The sequence below is a fragment of the Nematostella vectensis genome, chromosome 5, assembly GCF_932526225.1.
Source record: "Nematostella vectensis chromosome 5, jaNemVect1.1, whole genome shotgun sequence".
Lineage (NCBI taxonomy): Eukaryota > Metazoa > Cnidaria > Anthozoa > Actiniaria > Edwardsiidae > Nematostella > Nematostella vectensis.
Genome location: NC_064038.1, coordinates 3,963,589 through 3,982,268, shown reverse-complemented (window position 1 = coordinate 3,982,268; position 18,680 = coordinate 3,963,589). Strand labels below are relative to the sequence as shown.

Here is an 18,680-nt window from a genome sequence, read left to right as displayed (position 1 = left end):
TAAATGTGGACTTTAAAAGCACACTAGCATACACACATTGGCACCAGTCGGGCCAAGATGGGACGTTAGCACAGTCTATTACCCGTGCAGTTCGGCAACCATGGACAGCTGTTTCGTCCTTATTAGGAAGCTTTAAAAATACAATTTCTAAGAGAAAAGCCTAATTTTTTCTCGGATACCCCCTAAAAATACCTGAGGCCCAATTTAAAATACGACAAGCATCCCTATCAGGTTAACATGGTAAGAACCCCCCTGGGCCTCTTCTCCAGGGTCTTCTGGGTAATGTTCAATTGTCTGAAGTTGTAGTTAATTTGTGCATAGACTAGTTGTGATACTGCTGGTGTCCCGCGAGCTGGGTCTTTCGGTTCCGGCCATCTTGTTTTGCTTGTAGTCTCGGCTTGTTTCCTGAAATAGATTCACGTTTATTCTCGCTGGTTTTTAGTGTACATCGTCCTTACTGGCGTTACAATTGTTGAAATTTATTACATTTGTGAGCTCTGCGCTTACACATATGTTCTGTGGGAGGGTCTTAATTTTTGGTCGCATTTTGGGGGGAGGGTCACCATTTTTGTGCTTTAGATTGGGGGAGGGACAATATATTTAACCAGAAAAAAATTCAACCTAGCAGCCCCCCCCCCCCCCCCCCCCCCCCCCGCCCCCGATAAATCACGACCTTTCCCTAACGACCACATGAACGCTTCTTTCGGCCTTGGGAGAGCGAGAAACAAAAGCAAATCATGAGACGGGCATAACAATCACGTGAACGCTTCTGTCGACCTTGGGAGAGCGAGAAACAAAACAGGAGACGGACATAACAATCACGTGAACGCTTCTGTCGACCTTGGGAGAGCGAGAAACAAAAACAAATCGGGAGGCAGGGTGCATTTCGCGTCAAGGTTATCACAAAAATGATTTTCGTAGTCTTATTCATAATTCACTTACAAAATGTCCTTGTTTCTGTCAGTAATTGTAATACTGTAAGACTTGGCAAGTCTTCTGCAAACCACGGCTTACCCGGTAAAGGGATCTATTGACAATCAACCACTCAACTAGTTTCTATCACTCTTGCTTCGGTTGTGTTAATTGATATTTTTGGTGCAAATTTTGCAAGTGTTAATTGTATTTTTGGTGTAAAAATTTTGCAATGTCATGGTCGCGCTGGGAATAAGACAAACATGGTCCATGGTCCTTGACTCGCTTGGCCGGGTTCCTAGAAAGCAGGTTAACGCTAACCCAGAGATAAATAAGGCTGTTATCCATTCAAATGTCTAGATAACCATATTTATCCGTGGAAGCGCTAACCTGCTTTCGAGGAACCGGGCTGCTACTAAGACACTGGAGCCTACTTGCTTGACGGCTTCTTTCGAATCTCGAAAACTTAATTAGATTTGATTACTTTGTTATTGAAATAGGTGAATACTTATTACAGGAAAAAATATCACTATATGATTGTCATGTGAATTTGAAAAGGTAAAAAACCTGAAGCAAATTCCATGAGCTTGAATACAAACAAGTAAGTCGTGTTTTTTTTTTTTTTTTTGCTTGGTCATACTCCAAAAATAGAATAAGTGGATTGAGTGAAGATACAAACTTTGAATGGCACAGGAATGATATCGTCATATTATTTTGTTTTCCATCTTATGGTATCATGAAACATTTTCAGTTTGTTAGGGAAAATAAAGAAATTGTACAGAACCCCTTAGCCAAAAAGGTTACCCAAGACAGTTAGGTAATGATGACAATTGTTGATGTTTTCCACGCTTTTATTCTTTAAAAAATACAGCGCCTTCTTTATCATGTAATAAATATTATAGCGCCAGCTTATTTACAAGCAGACTGCCAAGCATCCCAATCCATTATTACCTCATTTTATATGCACTCCATTCATACCTCATTATACCTAATATTTTGGTTTATTATAAACGGCGGACTTTAAAATCAGTTGCGTTATTTTTTTCATAAATAAATATGATTAATAGCCTTATTCAACCAGCATTTTGCAATAGCTCAAAGGCTATTCTAAACGTTTTTTGGTTTTAGAAATAGCCGCTATAATTTTATCTTTGGTAAAACCAAGATGGTTAATATATATATATATTTTTTCTAATAAAACCTCTTTTACTTCTTAGCTTTTTTTCAAAAATATTTTTGTTGATAACTTGCTGTTAAAAATAAGCAAACGTTAAACTTAAATAATTTAAAAAATCAGATAATAATAATAAAGATAACACACACTTCTAAAAGTCCTGGTTAGTTCTTTGCTTTAAAAAAAAAGCCAGTTAAGTCTGATTTCTACTCTGTATCAAACTAAAGATAACATAGTCCTAAAACTCCTGCTAAGTTATTCGTTTTTTTTTTTTTGTTCAAAAAGGCAGTGAAGTCTGACTTTCTACTCTGTATCAAACTAAAGATAGCAAAGTCCTAAAGGCCCTGCTTTGCATGTTAGGTCAAAATTTTTCTTGTAATCTTTTCCTAGAACGCTTTCCATGACTTTAGACATCCCAGCGCGGAGCTGGGGCTTGTCGTTTTTTGACCCCTCGTGTTCTTCATTATATTTTTTGTCACTCTCGCCATTGAACGTTCTTGAGATTTTTACAGCAGCAGCTAGGGTGTCTAGCCCTTCTTTACTGGAATGAAGCCCAAGAGCCTCTTTAACTTCGGGGTGTAGTTTGTACTTAGCGATAGGATCATCCCGGTAGATCCCCGACATCGAGATATCCAAAGTAAGCGGCTCATCTTGTGAACTCATCAACTCTTTCAATGACATAATATCCTTTTCCACGCTCTCACTCTCTTTGTCGATGGACTCCTCATCGCGACTGCGCCACCTTATGATTTCATCCAGCATGAGTTCGCGTAGAATGTCCTCGGAGAAGTCATCTACCTCATCCTCGATGTGCAAGGGAGCAAGGGAAATGGGCTCATCTTCTGGGAATGAATACAACCCCAAATATGGGTGGGTCAAGGCGTCTTCGGCAGTGATGCGGCTTTCAGGGGAAAATCTCAGCATTTGTTTCAGAAGGTCCAAAGCTGAAAATAATTCAAGAACATTTAAGTCAGGCGCTAACGCTAATTAATCTGTTTTCCTTTATTTATATACAATGTGTTTGCATAAAAAACCGTTATTCCATTTTTTTATATTTAAAATCACTTATCAAAGTAGCGGCAGTAGCGTTGTTCATTTTTCTTTTTACATCTAAAACTATTTTCATTTTCGCCATTGCAATAATTTTACCTTTTTAACAAACACTATAAATACCAAAAATTTACTTTGGGCAACCAGTTCGCCGCCATTTATGTGAAATGTGCGTATATAAGACCAGGTGTTGTTACATTTGGCACAATCTCCCTACGCATCTTAAATTTTAATGAGCGTCGCTTGACTGATTCTAAATTCGGACTTCGCACCTTTTTTAAAATTCAGAGATTGTTTACATCCTTAAGGCCAAGTTTACGCACAAAGCGCTCCATGGTTAATTTTCGCCACTTTTGTCAAATTATTTTTTATACCTCGTTTAAAAAAGCACGTCACATTAAATATTTTTTTGAGTGAATGCAGAAATGATTCTTCTTATTATTATATGTTAACTTGAAATACATGCGTTACATGCGAAATACATCAGTTTGGGAACTGTCAACTAATTTCAAGAAATAACAATAATTCTTCTGGGTTCCCATAGAATAAAAAGCATATTAAAAAAAATACGAAACTAGTTTTTTTTTCTGTAGTCGTGGTGAATTTTACTCTACGCCTTTTGTTTACATTTGGACAAATAACGGTTGTTCCGTTTTTCTCGTTTCACTTAAAAAATAACTGCGATCCCTAAAGACTTTCCTGCTTTAACAGGAATATGGCCTTAAGTATTCGAAAGTACAGGAAAATGTTCCGCTAGAGTCCGGTAAAATTCCGCTTTAGAAGGGCTTGCGTTATGGTCTATAAATAGGCATACGACGACACAGAGGCATTTGCGGCGGTTTGAAGGTAAAATGGAAAGGCGTTTGAATAAGGGCAAAAAGAAAACCTTGTATAAAAAGCCATCCAAGTTGCAGAGAAGAGAGTATATATTACGTTTTTATAGCACCCAATATGACAGACATCGGTGACATAACAAATATTCATGGAATTTTGATTTTCTTTGTGTGACCGCGCGCAAATTCCGAACAGCCAAGATTCTGGCCGGTCAAAAGCGGGAATGAACTTATTCAAGTGCCGCTTAAGAATCGTTTCCGTTTAGATGATAGCACGCTGTAAGGAATAGGAAATAGCTGTAATGTCAGTGCGCTGTAAGGAATACGAAATGGCTGAAAAGCCAGCATCATGACGTCACGCAACACAAGCCACTACGCGACAATGTTTGGGAGACCAAAACAAAAAATAAAAAATATAGTTCCATGGACTCACCTTTTGGGTCAAGATCTTGGAATTTTGAGTACAGTGGCTCTTTGGGACCGTCTAAAAGCATTTTATCAAAATTCGCCTTCATATCGAACTCCAAATTATTCAGTCCTTTGCTATCAACTGGTATCGTGTCTAAGATAAGTTGGAGTTGCTCGATGTCGTGTCTTCCCTCGAACAAGGGTTTACCCAGTAACATCTCGGCGAACACGCACCCAGCTCCCCAGATATCAATAGCGTTAGAATAGCCGGTAGAATTGAGGAATAGCTCAGGAGCCTTGTACCAAAGCGTGGATGGACTGTGGGTTAAATATCCATCGTGATCGAATTCGGGATCCACTACTCTCGTTTGTCCGAAGTCACCAATCTTCAACATAAGCGTCTCCGAATCAACAAGTAAATTGCTAGGTTTAATATCCCTGTGTAAAACATTCGCTGAATGTATATACTTGAGTCCTCGCAAAAGCTGGTATAAAAATAACTTGGAATAGTCTTGCCCAAGCGAAGAGTTGCTTTGTAGTATTGTATGAAGGTTAGTCTCCATCACCTCTTGCACCAAGTACACATAGTCAGTGTCTTTAAAGTTCTCGGCATCCCCGTTATGAATAGATTTCCCCTCGCAATCTACAATATTCAGTAATTTGACTATATTCTCATGTTCTAGATTCCTTTGTACTTCTATTTGTCGTAATGTTGTTCTACAGCTCGACTGATCTTGGATGTTAACTCTCTTCAACGCAACTCGCCGGTCCGTTTTACTATCGATACCAGAGTACACTGCTCCGCTCCCACCAGTTCCTATTAGCTTTAAATTCGTGAAATATGGTCTTAAGAACTCCTGGCTTCCTTCGTCCGACATTTCAATTCGATGAAGGTTTGAATTTCCAGTAATAATCTGTATTTGGGTGGTTTTAAATATGATTTTCTCCTACTCCACCCTTGTTTCAAACGGTAACAGCTCCGCTCGTACAGCGAGTCTAAATTCGAATTTTCTTCAGTGGAAAACCACTCATAGCTTTATACATTGCGTCAATAGTATAAACGCGTCGCTGATTGGATTGTTGTTTATAAGATCATTCTAACGCGCGCGCTCATTGGCTCGTGCTCAGCTGTTGTCGCTAAAACTGTCAGGTGACGCACATGTGAAAGTTTCATCAGACGGTGTTTGTTGCGTAAGAAGCGGGGGCTGTTTCTATAGAATTATGCTAAACCACTTTTATCACACGTGATGGAAAATATCGTGCTAAGCTCACACGCAAACACTGGCACGAAATACTAGCGTATTTAACAAAAAAAAGATCTCAAAGTTGCCTTTGTTTTTGCGGCTAACGACATACGCGAACTTGTATGTGCTGTAATTGAACTTTATTCGCTTTGTGAGTAACGAAATCTTCGTAATTTTCGTACCAATTGTTTCATCTGAATAATTAAAAAAGCTGACTGCTCATAATTTACACCCCTGGGTACTTCTACTTTAAACCGTGCGGCCGAAAAGTTTCTCTTCATTTTTATCATTTCGCGGAGCAATATAATGCGTGTGAATGTATCCTTTCACGTGTAGAGCGGAAAGCCGACCGGGGAATAGCACTAAACTTTCTGCACGTTTGTTGTGTGTGAATAGGAAAATTGTTGTAAGTTTTTTCACAACAGGCTTGTTTCCTTCCCCGAAACGAGTAAGCTTTACTCATCACCGAAGAGCAAATCCAGTGTCAAGCAATCAATCAGGCTGAAGCAATTTCTAAAATACATTTTAAAGAGTTACTCTATGCAACTCTTTTAAATAATTCACTGACTCATACTAACCTTGTAAATATAATTTGCCAGTTTTCATGTCGCTCTGCACGACCGTGTCCTGCGTCGCAAGCGGAAATAAAAAAAACCCGGATTATTTCCGGTTTCGAAGCAGGCTGGACCACCAATATTTCAATACGCTCTATTTCGAGCCGTCGATAGGCCTCATGGGTACCACTAACAAGGAAAAACACATAAGAAAAAAAAGTTGACAACAACGCAAAGTTGATTTTTTGAAACGATATTTCGGCAGGCCAATACCTGCTTTCTTCAGGTTAAAAATGAGTTACAATGACGTGTTACGGCTAGTATGTCTACAAAGTTCAAAGTTGGGCAACTAACAAAAAAATAAATTTTGTAAATTAAGTAAGGAGTAATTTAAGGAAAATAGTGGATGATAATAAATAGGGTGATGTGGATTAACAAAAAAGAGCTGGTGATCGCATAATGATTTGAAAACTTTTTAAAGATACGCTACCCTAAATTTGATCTCATTTTATTAAACCGACGATTAAAACTTATTCTTCTCACGGGAATGAGTTGATCAGAATTTTCAGTCGCTTCCAGGTATATACTTCATAGGGGACGATAAAAAGGCCTGACACATGGGCTAGGCGTTGAAAGGTGGAGCAATCATGAGTCAAGGTCCACGTTTTCGAAATGGATCATAAATGACGGAAAGTATAAAATTTCAGCAAAAAGCAGAACGCGAAATCAATATGGTTGTAGAAGAACTGCTCTATGGACGAACTAATCTATAGTCGAAACGTCTAGAGACGCAAACGATTATAATATTTTGTATGGAACGAGACCCAGATGTCACGTTTCACGAATTTCAAGGTTTAAAATCACGATTCACGCAAAAGAAATTCGTTAATTCCCGGTCACGACGATAATTTCACGCACTCACGACAACAAAATTTCCCTATTTTCACGGATCACGGAGCAAATTTGGATCTAATCACGGATCACGGAGAACACATTCGCCCCGTGATTTATTTATCGAAAAAAGGTCGAAAGTCATTGTTCATCAATTTCCGAGGTTTCGTGGTTCGCAACATCACAAAATAACACTGATAAGATTCGCTTCTCGAGTATTTTAATCTATTTTTTCGTGTTGCGTGATTAAACCCAAATTTGCTCCGTGGAAAATCGGGAAATCACGGATCTCTCACGGAAATGAGGGTTCGATAAGCACCTGTATTTTTACATGAAAGCGCGTTTTTTTCATGAGCCTAAATATCCATAAAGCGTTACATAATTGATCCAACAACCCCAAAGACAGTGGAGAGGGGGGTTTTCTGACTTATTCTTCTTCACCTAGTTGGTTTTAGATGAAGGAAAATGCTTCATAACCAACAGCTTTTACCTGAGGATTGTCGAGGCTCTACACTACAATTTTCATATCAATCAATGGTCTAAAAGGGCCTGGGGCGAGCGCGCGGGGATCCTGTGATCTTCTAAGAAAGGCTAGGGCCTGGCCCTTATTTCAATGGCGGCCTTTAAAATCGCAGTAAACACGAATCTCTGCAAGTTTGCGTGAAAATTTTCGACTTACACAGTTCTAGGGCGACAAAAAAGCGAAAAAAAATATTTTAGCGGACTTCCAAATAAGGTTAGTTAAACGACAGTATTTAAAACAAGATTATTATAAAGCGCGATGTAGGTTTTTCACGGTGTTAAAAACAGGTTTCAGGAATGCTTGTCACAAGACTTAGTGTCGACACAGAAATGAAAGACAAACATCGCTCTAGCTCGACGAGCTTCTAGCGAATAAAAGCTACGATGTAATTTACATCGTAGCTCAGTTTATTTGAAGATTTAGACCATAAAAGATAACCATTTGCATGAATTCGAAGTGCAGTAGCAGGCGTCGAAATATTGGGGGGGGCACGATACAGAAACAGTAAGAAATATTGGGGGGGGGCACTATACAGAAACAGTAAGGAAATATTGGGGGGCACGTCAACGCCCCTAATGGTCATTTCCTTATAATTAAAAAAAAATTAAATATTTAAAAGATAATCATTAGCATGGATTCACATGTCCAAAATCTGCAATGGGCATCCTGTGGTAACAGCACGCTATTGTTGTGGACGGACCAATCACAGCATAGAATCACAGTCGATGGATAGCAGGGTCCTGGCGTTGGTGCTTTATGGCTTGCCAGGATTCAGCTAATCGCTTTCGCTATCATCATCCCTGGTGCTACGCCACGCGTGGAGAAATTCTTTAATCCTTTGCTTGTCTTCCCCGTTAATAGAAGGCAGAGACAGCGCGAATTCGAGCACTGCCAGATGGCAGAACTCGTACTGCTCCGGGGTCTGGATCATGTGGGCGCGTTGCGTACGCAAGTACTTAACAGTGTTTACGATCTCGCATACACCTTCGTGTTGTAACCTAGAAACGTTGATGTCAAGGGTACAAAATGTCCCGGTGCGCCCGATACCTGCAGAACAATGGACCACTATTGGAGGGCCCGAGGGATGCCCTTTCCAGGATGGCCCCATTGCCAGGACCGCGGAAGCCTGGGCCTGACGAACAAGGCCTAGTATGTGGAGACATGATTCAGCTGATGAAGGAACACCAAAGTCAGGCCATGACGTCATCTGGAAGTGTATGATGGTCCGACTTTGACCAGTCTATAGGAAAACCTCAGTTAGTCGCACATGCGCACGAGTTGCCCTAGGATTGGTAATTTTGTTAAAACGACGTAGGTGATTTCAATGTTTATTTTGATTAAAATAGTACATAGATAAATATAAGGGAAACCTACAGTGTCTAGGGGTGTACCACTTATAGCAGGTGTTTAGGGCTGTATCATCTACGCATTTTAGGGTGTATGGGCGTGTAGCTACATATGGCAGGGTGTATGGGCGTGTAGCTACATATGGCAGGGTGTATGGACGTGTTATGTACACGTGGCAGGGTGTCTAGGCGTGTATGATCTCCAAATGGTGGGGTGTGGTCGTGTTACACCTTTTAGGGTGTATGGACATGTACCTACACATGAAAGGGTGTCTAGGCGTGTACATACACATGGTAAGTATGGGCATGTACCTGCACGTGGTAAAGTGTATGGGCGTGTACCTGCACGTGGTAAAGTGTATGGGCGTGTACCTACATATGGTAAGGTATATGAGCGTGTACCTGCACGTGGTAAGGTGTATGGGCGTGTACCTACACAAGAAAAGGTATATGAGCGTGTACCTGCACGTGGTAAAGTGAATTGGCGTGTACCTGTACGTGGTAAAGTGTATTGGCGTGTACCTGCACGTGGTAAAGTGTATGGGCGCGTACCTGCACGTGGTAAGGTGTATGGGCGTGTCCCTGCACGTGGTAAAGGTGTATTGGCGTGTACCTGCACATGGTAAGAAGTATGGGCGTGTACCTGCATGTAATACGGTGCATGGGCGTGTCCCTGCACGTGGTAAAGGTGTATTGGCGTGTACCTGCACATGGTAAGAAGTATGGGCGTGTAGCTGCATGTAATACGGTGCATGGGCGTGTACCTGTACGTGGTCGATGGTGAAGATCCTTTCCACGTGGTCCTCGTACTCTTGTGTCTCCACGTGTTGCACACGGAGATCCACGTGGTCATCGCAATCCCCGTCTTCGGGCCAATACCGCCGACACTTGACGCGCCCACGCTCCATGCACCTAAGGAGAACAGTGGGATGGACCATGTCATGTCACCATGTACTCCATAGACTTGGGCTAACTTATCAAGTGACATCCTGATTGACAAGAGATGATTGCGCCCGCCGTCACGCAAGAGAACAACGAAAAATAAAATATTTCAATGCAAGTAAGCCCTTTCTGATAAGAAACGTTCTGGCTGATTCGTAAGCGCTAAATTAGTTGCTTTTGCTGTTGTTATTTTGCCACTAAAAGTCTAAGCGCGGGTTACTTTTCCACCCAAAGAGTCACGTGATTTCTTAGTGCAAATCGCCTAATCCTCACTCAAGCACGGAATTCTGCCTCCCACTTTATTAAATTAATGTGTCGTTAGTCAATGGTAACAGTTCACAATCATGGACAATCACCGTAGCGAAAACTTACCTGATGATTATGACGATCACCATGGTAACAACTCACCTTGTTATCATGACGATCACCATGGTAACAACTCACCTGGTTATCATGACAATCACCATGTTAACAACTCACCTGGTTATCATGACAATCACCATGGTAACAACTCACCTGGTTATCATGACAATCACCATGGTAACAACTCACCTGGTTATCATGACAATCACCATGGTAACAACTCACCTGGTTATCATGACAATCACCATAGCACCCTGCTCCCACACCATCCGCCAGAAATCCGAGGTGGTGTTGGGAAGGGGTCCTAAACAAGAACCAGACACAAGTAACCATAAGACCCTACAGAGTGACGTCTCATTAATCATGGACTCTCATAGTTACCCTGTGTGGCGATGAATGCTTTGTGTTGACGGTAGCCATCAGTAAAGTTAGCATGGATGTAATCCGAGCACTAGGGATAGAGAGTAAAAAAAGTATGTTAAAAAGCCATAGTAGACATATAATAAGGGCGCAGGCTGCGTGAACATACTATTGACATACAATTTCATTAGACAATATTTACCAACAAATACATGAAGCCATTTCAAAATGTTGTTTATTCCCCATGCTACTTGATAACGGGGTACTCACGTCGTCCTCGTCAACAGGGCTCAGAGGCACTCGTGTCTCCTCCACGCAAAGCACGTCGGTATAGCGGTTTTTCCGAAGATTCGCACGAAGTCTGGAAATGGATGTGGTAAAGTTTAATCAATCTTTTTTCACAATGAAGCCAGAAAAAAAATCTAAATCTCCGCAAGGAAAGCTAGTTTACGTTCTACATTTTACAATAGAAATACGCTAACACGGACTTAAAGAAACCACAACAACGACCTGAAAATGCTTTAATGCTTAGCACTCAATTATAAACTACAGTATAACAACGAGAGCTCGAACGCAAGGGAGGCAAAAATTAGTTTGCAGAGGTTCCAGTTAGTAGGGCCGGTTTAAAAAAGATATACTAGCTTCAAATATTTTCATATGAACCACAAATAAATTATCTTTATTCATAGGTGCCGTTAGTTACTGTTCTTATAGAAAAAAAAAACACGCAGTTGATTGGTGTGTGTGTGTGTGGGGCATTGAATTTTAAACTGTCCATGCTTTTGGTTCTCGCGCTGTAATAACTTGGTTTGCAAAGAGCACAGTATTTTCTAGTTGGTCGTGGAAATGTTAATATCAGCCCTTTTTTGCCGGTTAACAACCCATATTTGATGTAGGCTTTTATCGCAAATCTTAACGAGCTTTTGTTACGCTCACTTTGTTCGGAGGAACGTCCCTTCTACGGGCATGTTACGTAGCTCCAGGTACTGCCTTCGGATGCCCCTCCTGCCCAGGCCCTTCACGTGTGCAAGAAACTCCATGATACGCATTGCCGGCTCACCAAACTTCGGATAATCTTCCGCTACCACTGCTCGGGATCCCTGTGGTAAAACCTCGGTTTGAGACGGTGTTTGATTGGTCGACGAAGTTTGTGTCGTTGCCCGAGGCGGCGGCGGCGGCGGCGGCGGCTCCTCATTGGCTCCCACTTTTTCGGAATAAGCTGCCATACACTGATTTAACCACGAGAAATGATCCACATTCAGCTTGCCGCCAAGAGACTTGGGAATGGTGCCTATTGGTAGACGGTCTTGTAATTGTTCAATGCTCAGAATCTCGATTCTCTCTCTGATTTTTTCACGAAGGAAACTGGAGAGAATTAAAAGGACGGCCTTGAACCACAGAGGAGGCGATATTATGAATACGCTTTTCAGCCTTGCAGGATAGCCACCCTGAAAAACAGAATCGCCACAATAAGACCCCGTTCCAACGTATCCCTTTTTTGTTTGAAAACGCAACGGGATCTTGGTTGTATAAAAACAGCGGTGTGCGTGCTACAGCAACCATGCATCGATTTCAACAACATTTTGTCAATACCAGTAAAAGCTTGCGTGGGCTTGTAACTGGGAAAATGGTTTGGTAAACCTGAAACAAACATTTTAAGGGATGCTTTGGTCTTTAAAATGCAAGATAATTCTGAAATTTTACAGGTAAACTCTTGCATTTATGCTAGCGGATCTGATGCTAGCGGATCTGAATGCTGATCTCCCAGGAATACCAGTAAATGATTTGTGATTTTGTTTAATGTGTTTTCTAAGCCACTGAAGCCATGAGATGTTGGATTAGTTTGCTGGAAAGTGGACCTTCTACGCTCTCGCACCCCCCCCCTAAAAAAAACGAAACCCCTGATTCCCTGGATATGTGCCGGACTAGAAGGACGCAAACTGCCAAAACTATCAACAATGCGTTGGCTGAGACAACAATTGAATAACACTATCCTGGACCGTTCCCTGCACAAGGTGGTTTCATTGATAAAGGCAGATTTCAACTCACCTTTAATAATTCTAAAATCTTTTGGCTCAGGTCAAAATCAAAGTTCTTGTAGGATGAGTTTGACATGTCATAGAGTAAAACCAAACCACTTCGCTGAGTAAGTGGACTGAAAAACAACCATAAGAAAGAAATCACCTAGAGATATCACCTGACATAGTGCACAATTTAAAAGAAGAATATAACCTTTTGGTGGCTTGGTCTAACTGTACACTATAACACATGTCAAACCTTTTGATGGCTTGGTCTAACTGTACACTAAACGACATGTCAAACCTTTTGATGGCTTGGTCTAACTGTACACTACAAAACATGTCAAACCTTTTGATGGATTGGTCTAACTATACACTATAACATGCCAAACCTTTTGATGACTTGGCCTAACTGTACACTATATGACATGTCAAACCTTTTGATGGCTTGGTCCAACTGTACACTATAAAACATGCCAAACCTTTTGATAGCTTGGTCCAACTGTACACTATAAAACATGCCAAACCTTTTGATAGCTTGGTCGAACTGAACACTATAACACATGTCAAACCTTTGGATGGCTTGGTCTAACTGTACACTATAATATGTCAAGCCTTTTGGTGGCTTGGTCTAACTGTACACTATACGACATGTCAAACCTTTTGATGGCTTGGTCTAACTGTACACTATAACACATGTCAAATCTTTTGATGGCTTGGTCTAACTGTACACTATAAAAAATGTCAAACCTTTTGATAGCTTGGTCCAACTGTACACTATACGACATGTCAAACCTTTTGATGACTTGGTCCAACTGTACACTATAAAACATGTCAAACCTTTTGATGGCTTGGTCCAACTGTACACTATAAAACATGTCAAACCTTTTGATAGCTTGGTCCAACTGTACACTATAACAATGTCAAACCTTTTGATGGCTTGGTCCAACTGTACACTATGTCAAACCTTTGGATGGCTTGGTCTAACTGTACACTATAAAACATGTCAAACCTTTTGATGGATTGGTCTAACTATACACTATAACATGCCAAACCTTTTGATGACTTGGTCTAACTGTACACTATATGACATGTCAAACCTTTTGATGGCTTGGTCCAACTGTACACTATAAAACATGCCAAACCTTTTGATAGCTTGGTCCAACTGTACACTATAAAACATGCCAAACCTTTTGATAGCTTGGTCGAACTGAACACTATAACACATGACAAACCTTTGGATGGCTTGGTCTAACTGTACACTATAACATGTCAAGCCTTTTGGTGGCTTGGTCTAACTGTACACTATACGACATGTCAAACCTTTTGATGGCTTGGTCTAACTGTACACTATAACACATGTCAAATCTTTTGATGGCTTGGTCTAACTGTACACTATAAAAAATGTCAAACCTTTTGATAGCTTGGTCCAACTGTACACTATACGACATGTCAAACCTTTTGATGACTTGGTCCAACTGTACACTATAAAACATGTCAAACCTTTTGATGGTTTGGTCCAACTGTACACTATAAAACATGTCAAACCTTTTGATAGCTTGGTCCAACTGTACACTATAACAATGTCAAACCTTTTGATGGCTTGGTCCAACTGTACACTATAAAACATGTCAAACCTTTTGATGGATTGGTCTAACTGTGCACTATAACACATGTCAAACCTTTGGATGGCTTGGTCTAACTGTACACTATAAAACATGTCAAACCTTTTGATGGATTGGTCTAACTGTACACTATAACATGTCAAACCTTTTGGTGGCTTGGTCTAACTGTACACTATAAAACATGTCAAACCTTTTGATGGCTTGTTCTAACTGTACACTATAACATGTCAAAACTTTTGGTTGCTTGGTCTAACTGTACACTATAAAACATGTCAAACCTTTTGATGGCTTGGGCAAACTGGACACTATAACATGTCAAACCTTTTCATAGCTTGGTCCATACACTAACACATGTCAAACCTTTTGATGGCTTGGTCCAACTGAAACACCATTCCTGTGATGACTGCACTATGACTAGTGACCTCTGGTTGATGCATTCTGGCCGTGATCATAGCTATGGCAGCACCACTAGGATCTCTAGCATCCTACAACACACAATGCAGTCCATTGATCCAGTGCTTTAAATACATGCTAGAGATCAACACAATGCAGTCCATTGATCCAGTGCTTAAAATACATGCTAGAGATTAACACAATGCAGTCCATTGATCCAGTGCTTAAAATACATGCTAGAGATCAACACAATGCAGTCCATTGATCCAGTGCTTAAAATACATGCTAAAGATCAACACAATGCAGTCCATTGATCCAGTGCTTAAAATACATGCTAGAGATTAACACAATGCAGTCCATTGATCCAGTGCTTAAAATACATGCTAAAGATCAACACAATGCAGTCCATTGATCCAGTGCTTAAAATACATGCTAAAGATTAACACAATGCAGTCCATTGATCCAGTGCTTTAAATACATGCTAAAGATCAACACAATGCAGTCCATTGATCCAGTGCTTAAAATACATGCTAAAGATCAACACAATGCAGTCCATTGATCCAGTGCTTAAAATACATGCTAGAGATCAACACAATGCAGTCCATTGATCCAGTGCTTAAAATACATGCTAGAGATTAACACAATGCAGTCCATTGATCCAGTGCTTTAAATACATGCTAAAGATCAACACAATGCAGTCCATTGATCCAGTGCTTTAAATACACGCTAAAGATCAACACAATGCAGTCCATTGATCCAGTGCTTTAAATACATGCTAAAGATCAACACAATGCAGTCCATTGATCCAGTGCTTTAAATACATGCTAAAGATCAACACAATGCAGTCCATTGATCCAGTGCTTAAAATACATGCTAGAGATCAACACAATGCAGTCCATTGATCCATTGCTTTAAATACATCCTAGAGATCAACACAATGCAGTCCATTGATCCAGTGCTTTAAATACATGCTAGAGATCAACACAATGCAGTCCATTGATCCAGTGCTTTAAATACATGCTCTAGAGGTCAACACAATGCAGTCCATTGATCCAGTGCTTTAAATACAAGCTAAAGATCAACACAATGCAGTCCATTGATCCAGTGCTTAAAATACATGCTAGAGATCAACACAATGCAGTCCATTGATCCAGTGCTTTAAATACATGCTAAAGATCAACACAATGCAGTCCATTGATCCAGTGCTTAAAATACATGCTAGAGATCAACACGATGCAGTCCATTGATCCAGTGCTTTAAATACATGCTAAAGATCAACACAATGCAGTCCATTGATCCAGTGCTTAAAATACATGCTAGAGATCAACACAATGCAGTCCATTGATCAAGTGCTTTAAATACATGCTAAAGATCAACACAATGCTGTTTGAGAAGCTCGAAAGAACTGTGAGAGAAGTAAGCAAAACATGTGCACAATTCCAATTACAATCATAATTATCCTTGTTTATGGAGGGTAAAATATTAACCGTATTTTTCTAACATATGGCCCTCGTAAGCATTGTAAGCACTGTCACTGGGAGTGGTCACTGCCAGAGGGTTTATTGCGTCCCCAGTGGTTCTTTTACGTCCCTTCAGATGCAGATATGATACATACTGTGATATGCTGTACTCACCAGTATGGTAAACTTGCCAGAAAGCAGTTCCTGGCGCAGGGGATCTTCATATGGGGACATGTCATTGATGCAGTATACTCTACACTTTTCCTAGAAATAATCATTTAATAATATCACACTAGCATGTTTACCATGGGACGGGAGTGGAGGACTCCCAAAAATATATGTCACACATGCTTGTCCAATCCCTTTGTGCTACTCCCTAGGGTTTTTTTAAAAAATCTGCTATAATTAAGGGTGTCTTAACAGAAAATTTTAACAACTGATTTGTAGTAAATTGTCACAAATCACAGCAGCTTGGTCTGTTATATTTGTCTAATGGGTCTCCCATATAATTGGGCTCATTCAGGTTTTAAAAAGAGAGTGTTTACATAATTTGGATAGTATACAATACTCAAATAGTTAACAAAATGCTTTAGCCCATGTCTCAGTGAGGTCATTGAAAACTAGCTTTAAAGGCTTCATTGCAGGGCAAGAATCTGTGTAAATTGTTACATATATTTGCTATGTTTTGTTGATTTAGAATGTACAATGGAAGAAAGACTGAACAAATGATCTCATAAAGAAAATGGGGCTATTCAGAGTAAGCCAGCTTTAAAGGAGCATATGATGAGTATACTTTACAAGTAACAGAAGATCTATAGAAATAATTGAAGGAAGTGTCAGGTTGTTTATTCTTAAGCTGCAATTCTATGCCATGGATATACATTACTAAAGCTTCATTATCCCACTGTTCCTACATTTAGGAGATAAAGTACCCTACCTGTCAATTCTCCCGCATTTTGCCTATTTTCTATTAAAATATTAAAAAAATAATTCCCTTTTGCAGCACAATTTATCTTACCCCCCCCCTCATGAGATCTATAAGTGTTCGCGAGAGCTTTCTCTACAGCAAACGCCTGCAAGGTTATACCCACCCCTACACCCCAAAAATAATATACCCCACCCCCTCCCCTCTAAAAATTCTTAAGCCTTGAGATTTTTGGAGGTTGACAGGTATGAAGTACACAGAGGCTATGCATTCAAGAAAGGAGGGGTTGGTCTTGTGATTTGACCAGAAAGTTTCAGCTCTTCTGGACTTAATTTCATTGTGTTTGAGTAGCACACATTGGCCTAATGATGGCATCATTAATTAGCTTACTGCAATCAAGCAATCAGTGTTTCGGCGAAATACTTTGGCATCAGTCAATCCATTAAATGATTTGTGATGAGGTTTCTTAAGAATTTGAGGTCTAAGACAAATCTGAAGAGATAATTATCACTCAAGATTTAAATGAAGTGTGCAGCACAAAAGTCCTTGGTACCTAAACACATAGATAATGCAACAAAAACGTTGTCCCCATGGGCCTGCGATACATTTCACAGGACAGCGACATAAGTGTTTAAAGGTCAAATGTTTTTTTAAACATCTGTAAAGTATTCACGATTGAAGTGAAATATTTTTTTTCGGGAAGGGGAACCACCACCGACATTTATTTTGCCCAAAAAATGGAAGCTTTTTTCCTTTCAGCTGCAATTTCAAATCTGTCTTCTTGGCTATCACTCCACTACAAGCTTGGAGGTGTTTTATAACCATATCAAAGTTTATTGTCGTCTACTTCTGTGGTACATGCTTTCAAATTAACTTGGTATAACTTACCAAATAACTCTTATAGAGTAGTAGAGCTCGATCGATGTCAAATTTTCGAGCAGTAAGAAACTTGACGGCGGTGGTAGTTCCAACAGGGCTAAGACCAAACTCAGATCGCTCGTTATTCACTTCAGTTAGAAATGCTTTTATAGCCTGTAGAAGAACCAATCAGTATATATTAATCTCGGGGTGGATCAAAGGAGAAATTAGTATATAAATACCTCAAGCTCTTGTTCAGAATACGGCTGAATCTCCGCCATACTTGTCTGACGTTCTTTCGTGAGCCGCTTATTGGTAACTCCGCTGAAACCTCTCTCCTCTCTCGTTGTGCGATTTTTTTGTATAATCACTACATCAACCTTAAGTTATACATGATAAAACCTTAGATACTTTGGTTGAAGCTACATCGGCATTTTCACAATTCTTTGTTAGGGAATATTCGAAAGCCGGTGAAGCAAAAGGCGAAAGAGCAAGTACTACATTTCCGGAAGTGACGTCAGGACTAGCGTCTTTGCGTTGCGGGCGCTCCCAAAGGTCACGGATTAGACATTGAAGAAGCGATCCCAAAGGCAACTGATATAAACCCTAAGGAATTGCAGTAATGGAAGGAAAGTGAAAGGACTGATTTTTAACAGTCATTGTCAGTCAACGCCGAAAGCCAAATGCTGTAGTCATTAGTCATGTAGCTTTTTACTTTCACTCTAAACCTGTCAACTGCTCAAAAGGAAATAAAATAGATGGGAAGATTTCGACACAACAAAGACTCCCCCTTCTCAAACA

At 40.2% G+C, this 18,680-nt stretch overlaps 2 protein-coding genes and 1 long non-coding RNA gene across 4 annotated transcripts; all 3 read right to left on the bottom strand.

Annotated features, from left to right (window-relative positions):
* Positions 1–227: 227 nt before the first annotated feature.
* On the bottom strand, positions 228–6,271 carry LOC116601488. The gene is made up of 3 exons (XR_004290046.2): positions 6,200–6,271; positions 943–1,027; positions 228–405 (listed from the first exon to the last, which is right to left on the bottom strand). It is a non-coding gene; the product is annotated as an uncharacterized LOC116601488 (long non-coding RNA).
* On the bottom strand, positions 1,746–6,169 carry LOC5517820 (mitogen-activated protein kinase 4). Its single transcript, XM_001637706.3, has 2 exons — positions 4,403–6,169; positions 1,746–3,030 (listed from the first exon to the last, which is right to left on the bottom strand). Exons 1-2 carry the CDS (start codon positions 5,253–5,255, stop codon positions 2,405–2,407), a joined length of 1,479 nt encoding a protein of 492 aa, XP_001637756.2. The 5' UTR covers positions 5,256–6,169; the 3' UTR covers positions 1,746–2,404.
* Positions 6,272–7,301: 1,030 nt separating the features above from the next.
* LOC5517764 (tyrosine-protein phosphatase non-receptor type 9) lies at positions 7,302–18,607 on the bottom strand. 2 transcript variants are annotated; one of them, XM_048727372.1, is made up of 11 exons: positions 18,122–18,607; positions 17,910–18,053; positions 16,271–16,360; positions 14,604–14,728; positions 12,650–12,755; positions 11,537–12,048; positions 10,871–10,961; positions 10,622–10,691; positions 10,466–10,544; positions 9,700–9,847; positions 7,302–8,829 (listed from the first exon to the last, which is right to left on the bottom strand). In XM_048727372.1, exons 1-11 carry the CDS (start codon positions 18,158–18,160, stop codon positions 8,365–8,367), a joined length of 1,869 nt encoding a protein of 622 aa, XP_048583329.1. In that variant the 5' UTR covers positions 18,161–18,607; the 3' UTR covers positions 7,302–8,364. The 2 variants fall into 2 exon arrangements, with proteins under 2 accessions (XP_048583329.1, XP_032218207.2); XM_032362316.2 differs by lacking the exons at positions 14,604–14,728; positions 16,271–16,360; positions 17,910–18,053; positions 18,122–18,607 and adding an exon at positions 13,056–13,438.
* Between the last annotated feature and the right edge of the window lie 73 nt (positions 18,608–18,680).

Coding starts and splice junctions, on each gene's coding strand:
- LOC5517764 (XM_048727372.1), bottom strand. CDS start 18,160: ATGGCGGAGATTCAGCCGTATTCTGAACAAGAGCTTGAG. Junction 10,545..10,621: donor AGCATTCATCGCCACACAGG/GTAACTATGAGA, acceptor GTTCTTGTTTAG/GACCCCTTCCCAACACCACC. Junction 8,830..9,699: donor TCACCATCGACCACGTACAG/GTACACGCCCAT, acceptor GTTTTCCTATAG/ACTGGTCAAAGTCGGACCAT.
- LOC5517820 (XM_001637706.3), bottom strand. CDS start 5,255: ATGTCGGACGAAGGAAGCCAGGAGTTCTTAAGACCATATTTCACGAAT. Junction 3,031..4,402: donor CCAAGATCTTGACCCAAAAG/GTGAGTCCATGG, acceptor AATTATTTTCAG/CTTTGGACCTTCTGAAACAA.